Below are 10,253 nucleotides of genomic sequence, written 5' to 3' on the forward strand. Positions count from 1 at the left end.
TCTTCATTACAAATATTTGTAATAGCAAGTCCCTTTCAACTGGAATGACATTAAAATAAGACTCTCTTATTCTGGCTGAGAATGAAAATGTATTAAGTGGCTATGTACCAATATATTTAAGTTATAAAAAATTGGTTTCACGCCTCGTACACAGAACTGTAAATTATTAAACAGTACACGCATTAACGGACGACGGCAGCGTGTCGCGTGCATTATTTTTTGGCCATCGCCCTTGTATATGTTAGTTATCTTATTTTACTGAATTATTGTTATGTTCTATACTAAATAAGGAATTTTTTATTCCGTGAATTAATTAATAAATAAATAAATAAATAATTATCGATTGTTATGAATGGAATGCCCAATACAGTAGTATACAACTGACTCATTCCTATAGATAGTTATTACCATGGCTACAATTGATGCATCAATTTGGATTTATACTATATTATTGTTCTATATTATGCCACCATCTAAAAAGACTAGAGTACATTTTCACGAAAATAATAAAGGCCTAATTTTTTCGCTGGTCACCGGGATTTCCTCGGTAGTAGCTCTTCGGTTACATCAGGGCCAGCCATCGAGATTGAACTGGTAACCTGATAATAATTATTATGTTTTAACTTATAATATTACTAAACTCAATGCTCGAGCCTCGAATAGAACTCAGGAAATCCGAAGCGTTGTCAAACAGCCGAGTATAATAATATATACGTGATTTTCTTCAATAAATTAGTGTGTTTAATATTATTTCGTACTGCACTTAATGGATCTATTGAATTTGTAGACAATTACAGGTATTTATTTTTTATTAATTGGATAGGGTCTAATATTACTAAGACGAGATTACTTAATATTTCAGATAACGTTTTAGTTGTATTCCGTCTCTATACAATATAGGTACCTTCATAATATAGGTACTAAACTAAATCCATACATTTCACGAGGTGCAGCGTACAACAATATTAAAACAACGAGATAAGGCATTGCTGTATAATATCAAAGTACGCTAAAAAGAATCGAATTCGTACATTGGATCAATGTATCCATACAACACACGTTAGATACGTCATGATGTTACAACACATATTATTTGTTGTTCATTCATCATATTATATGCAATGGCGTATAGTACGTTTACTACACCACTTATTTCCAAGAATTCGTGTGTCTGGAAAAATCATCGAACCCTTTCGAATGGAATACAGTGAGTAAAAAACAACAAAATACAGCTAAGTAATATTAATACTGCAAGATGCTCACTTAATATTGTTTTTTATGTTGATTATATTATTTTTTTATTACCTATATATTATATTTGCTCATTATTACTCTTGCACGTTTTCGATATCATACTTGTATATGCATAATTTAAGATACAATTATAAAAAACGACCTTGATGAAGGTTAGTTAGTTGTTTTATTTTTTTATTTCATGAATTAATTTCTAATTTAGATCTTTATACATACTTACATAATAAATGATGACCTATAATTTATTATTTTCTACTTTTTAAGTATTTCTGAAATTTTTTTTTTTGTTTTCATAGATACAAATCAAATGAAATCATAACCCATGTCGAACAAAATGCCACCACAAACGAACTGTCTTGGGGCGATCTTTTCCCTCAGGTTAATATGACTATAATATTATATTATGATTACCGATTGGTTCTCGGTTTTGTATGAAAACTTCACAACACTGTCAAATCTCGTATAAATTAAAAAATATTATACACCAAAAAACCAGATTACAAAGGTTTATTTTTACACACTAATCGCGTATTTCTACTTAGATATTAGCAAGCGTAGTTGCTTTTTTGTTGGTTACTCAGCCCGGAATCAATATGGTTTACTCGAACATATTTCTGAATCACTACGAATTTACAGATGTTTCAGAATTATCTTGGTTAAGTAAGTGTATACCTATATTACCGAATCACAAATATAAATAGATATGAATTTTTTTTTTTTTTTTATTGATCTTAAGCTTCGGCAACTGAGGCCATTAGCTGTAGATATGAATTTACTCTTTGTTTAGCGACAGGTCATTAAAGATAAAAATTTAAATTTAAAAACATGAACGTCTCTAGCGTTCGGGAAATAGTGTTTATATCCTTCTGATGTATTCAAATCAGAGACACGGCAACATATATACTACTATAATAGAACTGTCTTGTGTTTCGATCGGGGCATCGGGCTGTATGCCTATACGGCTATACCTAGTACCTACCAACTGATTTGGGTGTAATTAGATTCGTGTTTAGTAAATGGTATCAATTAGGGCTAGTGGTATTTTTGGTATGCCGTGATTTGGTAATTATCGTAGTAGTTACCGAAAACACCATTGATAACAAATGTTTGTATAGTTGTATCAACATTTTAAACACCACCAGTGTCCAGTCCTATAGGCGTAGTTCTACCAATGCTTAATTACTTATTTGGGTTTATAAATCGGTAGATCTGACGCTGCGCAGGCGTACCTGCCGATTTCCGATATCCCCTCAGCCCATCATTATATTAGAATTTATAATATAACATTGTAACATGTGTGTTAATATGCTTTTAGCTAGCATTCTGGTGTTTTGCACGCCAATCGGGGCGATCGCAATCGGCGTCATAATGGACATGATCGGCAGGAAGAACGCCTTTTTACTCACGTCCGTGCCTCTCTTGATATCCTGGTCGATCGCTTCGGTTGCTCGGCCAGAAAACATGTGTTTGATCTACGCAGGCCGATTTTTCGCTGGCATCGGCGGAGGTAAGACTCGATAACTTAGATGAAATGTGGACATACTGTCGGTTTATGATCAGTGACTGTCTTTAAATTAATAACAGACAACAGTAACCATATACTTCAGCTCTCATGCAGAGTCGTTATGAACAAAACGAACTAATATTAGCGAAATCCTTGGATATCATTAGTTGTGCACATACGATTTTAATACTTGAAAGGTATATCCCTAATCAAAACCAAGCCAAATCAACAAAATCCTCAGCTTAACAATTTACAATAAAAAAAAATGGTGTATCGCCACAGCTAGAACACCCTAAATAATACTTAAATGGTACACAACATCGAAATCCATATTAATTAAAGATATTATGATTAACGCTGAACAACATGCTTGACAATTATTTAAAAATCAGAATTTGAACAAGTGCATCGTTAAAGCATAAAAAAGGGTGCAGTGCATGCTTGGTGAATACAATGAGTCTTTTAGGTAATTATATATGTTCAGATTTTTGAACCGTTTCCGATTTGCAGGCATGACGTCCATGGTCGTCGTTTACGTCTCGGAAATAGCTCATTCTTCGCACAGACAAGTATTGTTGTCGTTGAACAGCGTGTTCTTTTCGGTGGGCGTACTATTCGCCACCACCGTCGGCTCGCTGTTTCAATGGCAGGCAGTCAACGTGATATTTTTCATATTCACGGCCGTCACGACATTACTCCTGGTCATCTTCCTGCCGGAGAGTCCGGTCTGGCTAGCCAAATTCCGGACCAACCGTAACCACGACACCAGGAATTCGATGAGAAGAATATACCCGAAAAACGATCAAGTTCGTATGACAATTTTCACAGAACTCCCAAAATCCGATTTGCAAATACAACGTATTCCTATACTACAGATTTCTTATAACTTTAAAGAGAAATGCTAAAAATATGGTACCTACTATATACCTTTATGCAGAAGTGTAGAACTGATGTTTATAAAAATAAAAAAATATATGTACTACCGACATGTAGGTGAAAGGACCCTTTGGCTCTACATCATAAAATACTAGTAAAGATACATTCTTATATATTTAAATCGTATCTGTCTTAGGAATATATTTATATAATTTGCATTTATAGGAACTATTATTAAAAAAAGCGAAACATATCCACTGTGAATGTGATAAAATATATCAAAAATACTTCTATACAATTTTAACTTAATATCTTCTTAAATTTTAGTTTATTCTTACTAATTATTACTCTTTACTAATCTATTTAAAATTATAAATAAAAAAATTAAAAATTAATAAAATTTTTTATTTTTATAATTTTAAATATTATTATGTTGAACATGATTAAACAGATTTATAAAATAATAATTAATAACAAACAGTGGGAGTACAGGACTATGATATCCATATCTGCCCCACATAAGTGCATGTCATTGTCCCATTCTTATAGGCAAATAATTTTAAACCAAAGCCGTACAATTGAAAACCGTATCAATTTTGAATGCAGTTTAAAAAAACTGAACTACGAATGCAGGTACCTACCTAATGATATTAGAAAATTGATTAAATGAGAAATAGGTCAATTTTACTTTAAAATTTATTAATTTTTCTTACTAAATATTAAATAAGTAGCTATCAGACAACATTTTTTAAAAAAACGTGTTTATTATGTAGCCATGTAGGTACTTAATAGTAAAAACATCTGTCAATTACTGATTTCTTATCACAAATCATCTAATTTAAGTTTGCCATAAAATATTCCGAAGTGATTTTATTCATATTGTAACTTTGGAGACAATGGGTTATCTCATCTCATGTGTCCATATGATGTTATTGTTTATTATAATATATTGTTTAATGCAGTTCAACAATCTTAAATTCGATATTACGTATCGATGTTCAAGGTACAAAAACGTGCTGCGTGAATGGGTGATACGCTTCCGATTTGTTTTGAATTCATTTGGTTATAATTTATTTTAATAAATATTTAATAGCTAAATTCTGCATAATATACCAACCTGTTAATTTTTATTAATACAATATTATTCGATCCGTTTTATGAACATATACCTAATACCTATAATAGCCTATGGGCAATTATATAAGAATACAAAAACAATTTATTTTTTAGTTTGATATTTAAAAGTATATATTTACTTTAAGAAAGTAACATAAAAATATTATTGTACGTGTCAAGTGTTAAGTAGCATAAAAATAGTTGCGTGGCGTCAAAAATATAAATAATGATTTTCACAACACTCAACAAACGTGTTTATGTACACGTGCGTGATAAAATAACACTGGTACACATTAATGATTAGACATTTATATATACCTACTAACACTTGAGATTTGCATTAGATATAAAATAATTAACAACTGCAGCTTAAATATAAATTATGCGTAAATGCGTAATAATATACCTTCATTATGAGGATGTCAAGCTTGTCATTTGTTACCTCTCTTAATTCTATGTTCAGGTTTTATGATTTTTGGGTCATCTTACTAACTTAAAGTAAAATCACCTATTGCAAAAATTGATAGGAGTTATGTTTACGGTTAACATATTTTATGACGATTAGACTTTGTATTCGACTTACAATATAAACAAAAACAAATTCTAAATTTAAATAGATATTAAATTGTTTTGAAACAATATTTAAGCAAATCGATAAATCACAAAAATATTATTCTCTATACATTTTATGATGATGGATAATTTTGTGGGAATCTATTTTGTCGATGTTGCTTGTGGGTCAGAGAAAACAAACAGATTTCTGCTCGGTGACTGGCATAATATTTATTATTAAACAAATAATAATAATAATAAAATCCCACAATCAACATTAAATATGGTAGTTATGATAATTCAGCTAATTTTTTTAGGTGCCTACCAAAAACCAACTGAATATTAGGTAATTTTACATAATTTTTATAAAATCATAGCCTAAACCTTGTATTTATTTTTCAAAAACCCTTAATAATGCAAATGCTGATTTTCAACTCATAAACACTATAATTGCTGCATATGAAATTAATAGCCAATGGAGTAGTAATGTAGTATTGTTCACTCAGAGCCTCCTCTGATATCGGTTAATCAGGAAAAAAATGAATAACTAAGTTTATGTTTAACATGAAAGCTTTATCATTGGTGATATTGACTGCAAAAAAATCATTTAATTCATAAAATAATAAATATTACTTATTGGCTATTGCTTATAAGTTATAAGTTATTTAACATTACTAAAACAATTGCATAGTGTAATATACTATGTATTAGACTATTAGACTATTATTAATATTAATTTCTAATAATTTAATAATTTTACATTTTTTGTCAACTTTGTATCATTATTTTATGTTATAACTGTTCAATTATTTATGTTTTCAACAAAGTACTGTAATAGAACATAAGTTGGTAGGTTTATTAATAAGTGAATAGTAGGTAAAAAAATTGGTCGAATAATTGCACGTTCATGACAACAGTTTAATAGTGATTTGTTTTGTTTCACAGGTGTTCGCTGAGGAACTGGATCGTCTGTACCCCAACGCAACGACGACTACGGACGGCACGACGGTGCATCAGCCACAACACTTCCGAAGCCGGGAGCGGTGTGGCTGGTGGCGTTCACCGCAGCCGCAGACTGTGACCCGGCCGGTGCGCGTGCTGGCCACCGTGTTCCTGTTGCAGCAGCTGAGCGGCTGTTACCCGGTGATATTCTACGCGGTGCCTATCATGCGGTTGGTGGCCGGCACCACCGCCCTCGGCGGACCTTACACAGACATGGAAACCATGGTGGCGCTGGGTATTGTCCGCCTGTTGACCAGCGTGGTGGCATGCACGCTGTCCGCGCACGTCGGACGCCGGCCGTTACTGATCGCGTCTTCGTTGGCCATGGCGTGCTCAGCCGCCCTGGTGGCGCTGACTCAAGGCCCAACGGCGGCGCCTCAGTGGTCGCTGATAGGCGTTGCGGTGTTCGGGTGCAGCGGCTCGGCCGGCGTGCTCGTGTTCCCGTGGACACTGGTCGGCGAACTGTTGCCCGTTTCGGTCCGGGCTTCGGCAGGCGCTTTGCTCGTGGCATACGCATACACGCTCATGTTCATCGTGCTCAAAGCGTTCCCGTACGCTGTGGCTGACGACGGCAATGGTTCCGTGGCCGCGACATTTGCCGTATTCGCCGCCGTATCGCTGGCCATGGCCGCGTACGTACACGCCCGCCTGCCCGAGACTATGGGCAAGCGGTTCGACGAGATCGAAGCGCAGTTCTCTGACAAACACGCTGTGGCCGCAACCCACAACGCCCGATGCAAGACGAGCTATTTGATGACGCCACCTTGATATCGATACTACAGCGCCTTTTCTCATCGTAACGGATGATAATCGTTACATAACTGCAGTTACTATGTGTATAATAATATATATAATGGACGGTGTGAGCGGTTAAACGATGGGAGAATTATATCGTGTTGAGGTTTTGGCCATTTGACCGAGTATTACGTAATTTTGTGAAAAAAAGGTTTTTTTGAGTAGTAGTGCAGATTTTTGACCTACCGAAATATTTTGTTTTTGTAATTTTGCTCACCTAAAATGATGTCCGTGAAAACTGGAAAAGCTATTTATAGTCAATTTTTAGACAGTTAATGAAAGTTATGATTTTATCAGTATAATATAGTGACATATTATATTCTATCTTACTCGATGTGCCGTCCGTCTTATGCACACGGCCATACGTTGAAAACGCGTCGTAAATATTATGAGCATAATATTACGATCGCAATTAATAGTTGTTTAAGGGTGCAGTAAGGGGCGACGAGTGTTCGCTTCCACACCGCTGTAGAAGGGTCGATGAAATACTATTACTGCTGTGTATAATAGTATTATACATCGTTATTTGTTATGAAATTCGATGTTCATTTTTTTCATTTGTATATATAATCGTGTTATTTATTCGTGTGTTTTTTATTTGTTTTTATAATAAAATTATTTTTTTAATACTATATGACTTCAAAACTTCAAAATATGTAAATCAAAGACTTAAATAAATACAAATATTTTTATAGCACTGTTTTTAAGGCGGACGCCCGAAAATAATACGATATTGTGTTGTGTAAGATAAATAGAAATACCGTCATGTGATATTACAATAGATTATATTCCTCCGGCATCGTTGCGCTTAAAACTGGTGACACGATTAATCGTGGAAAATCTACCAAGTACCCAGGTAACGGGACCATGAAATAATCTCACTTGCAACTTATTATACTCGTGTTCAGTGATTCTATATTATGCCTAATATTGTTGTAGGACGTAGGTAGTATAAATATTTACTAGAGCTCACGAGTTACTCAGCGGGATAAGTGATAACGTATTAGATATACCTATTATAGGTATAGGTATTATATGAATAATACATATGTATTGATATGTATGATATATTGATATATATTATCATCGATATATCGATAGGCTTATCAGTGGCGTAGCCAATATTATGCTTCAAAAGCGGCTCCAATGACATGGTTGGGGAGGGGGGGGGGCTAAGACATAATTTTCAGCAAATTATATATTTTATTTGTTTTATTTTGTAATTTTGTTTTTAACAATGCACAATTTTTTTAAATACAGGCTCTGGAGGGGGGCGTAGCTCTTTGGTCCTTCTCTGGAGCCACGCCTGTTTTGCTTTGGGGTTGGGATAATGTGTTGTATATAAAGGAGACTCTAGAATCCCTCATAAGTTTTGTATGCTGATACGGTATGGGTATAAAACATTACAGCCATTATCGGCGAACAGCATTACCTATATATAGAAATAACAATTTTAATACATGCATTTTTAAATTTTCCTGAAATTTTGCAGAGGGCTGTGTGGCCATTTAGTTCCACAACCCACTGGCTGCACCACTGATACATAATATATATTATTCGAGGAACATTTTCATGGTAATAATTATATACATATTAATATATTATATAATATAATATATTGTATAATACCATAATATCCATATACCTATTTGATAATATACGCCCGAACACACACATCATAAGTGTATAATAATATTATATTCGATAAAAATTTAGTAGACGCCACAAAAAAGGTTTTCTACTCGATAAAATTGTACATGCTTAATATGTTATTATGACAATTTCGTCGTATAAATAATATTACATCCGGAATACGCACAACGTTTCCGTTTAACAACCCGGTTATAATATATCTATAGGTATATAAGAGCATATTATATCTTTTGTTCAATACATATTTTCGTAGACCAAATTCTTACAAACTATAATAATTAATATTATTCATTTATAAATAGGTAATGTTATCTAATATACGCGTATTGCGAAATTAAATTGGTGTTGTGTATTTCAACTTATTATTACAATAAAAATTCTATACGCATAATATGTTGGAAAATATAAGAACAAATTTCCAAATCACTAAGCTTGACATTTTGACAATATTGGTCGACGATGGAGATATATAATAATATATAGTAAAAAGTAAAAATGTTACTTTCCTAATTACACAATAAATATTATGTTTTTATAATATACTATAACACTGTGGGAGACAAAATATAATATATACCCTTATAAATCTCTATTAACTTTTCGATATCGATACAACAATTATTATTATTTATTAATTAAGAGGTGTTTATATGTTATTTATGTAATAGTCAAATAGGCACAAATTGCGTTGTCTTAAATTAAATGTATGATTATAATAAAAAACTTTTCTGACAGGATTTACCGATATGGCGATCGATACCTCATCGGCTTACAATAAATAAAATAGTAAATTACACTAAATGTTACGAGGCTTATATCGAAAAAAAAGATTGAAGTTCATAAATACTGATATTTTATATTTTTGGTTTTGAAACTTAAATTATCGAATAACGGTTAAGTAACACGAATAATTACAAAAGTTTTCAGTATAATGTTATCATGTTTAAGCAGTAACCCAAGCCCCAACTACAGTGTGTCCATACATGGGTACAACCACACCACTGCACCAGTGAACATTTGATTTTAGTATGTGGGTATAACATATGGGTATATAACAATAAGCTACCTGATTATTAGGTATTAGGTTTTTGTTTTGTTTGAATAAAATTCTTTATATTTATCATAAAAAAAAAACAAAAATATCAACTTTTATTGTTCCTTAGCGTGATTATCACATTAAAAAAAAATATTAAATTTAATAATGACACAATCTAAAAACAATTCTGAGCGAAGCTTTTTTTTTTCTTAACATTTTGTTTCTATATTGTTCTTCTAGATTTTTTTTTGATTACGTTAAAAATAATTTTATGGAAGTTTACAGTCTTAAAAACCCCAATTACCATATGGGTCTAATTTTCAATCAACGACATTATCTGTAATACCTAGGTACATAATTCATTAATGTTTCATACCTAGTGTATATAAACGCCTTATTGTCAACTTTATAGACATTTTTTTGACATTATTTAAATGTAAATTATTAAAGAATCCTACATTGATT

At 32.6% G+C, this 10,253-nt stretch overlaps 1 protein-coding gene across 1 annotated transcript; it reads left to right on the forward strand.

The window, feature by feature from the left end:
• Positions 1-383: 383 nt before the first annotated feature.
• On the forward strand, positions 384-7,683 carry LOC111042011 (sugar transporter ERD6-like 7). Its single transcript, XM_022326506.1, has 7 exons — positions 384-797; positions 863-1,207; positions 1,551-1,632; positions 1,797-1,914; positions 2,570-2,761; positions 3,269-3,564; positions 6,248-7,683. The coding sequence occupies exons 2-7, from the start codon at positions 1,122-1,124 to the stop codon at positions 7,070-7,072; spliced, it is 1,599 nt and encodes a 532-aa protein (XP_022182198.1). The 5' UTR covers positions 384-797; positions 863-1,121; the 3' UTR covers positions 7,073-7,683.
• The last annotated feature ends 2,570 nt before the right edge of the window (positions 7,684-10,253 follow it).

Source organism: Myzus persicae, unplaced genomic scaffold (genome assembly GCF_001856785.1).
Source record: "Myzus persicae strain clone G006 unplaced genomic scaffold, MPER_G0061.0, whole genome shotgun sequence".
Taxonomy (NCBI): domain Eukaryota; kingdom Metazoa; phylum Arthropoda; class Insecta; order Hemiptera; family Aphididae; genus Myzus; species Myzus persicae.

Excerpts from the sequence above, each read along its gene's own strand:
- LOC111042011 (XM_022326506.1), top strand. The coding sequence starts at position 1,122 with ATGGCGTATAGTACGTTTACTACACCACTTATTTCCAAGAATTCGTGT. Across the intron at positions 1,633-1,796 it reads GGGGCGATCTTTTCCCTCAG|ATATTAGCAAGCGTAGTTGC; the intron begins GTTAATATGACT and ends ATTTCTACTTAG. Across the intron at positions 3,565-6,247 it reads TATACCCGAAAAACGATCAA|GTGTTCGCTGAGGAACTGGA; the intron begins GTTCGTATGACA and ends TTTGTTTCACAG.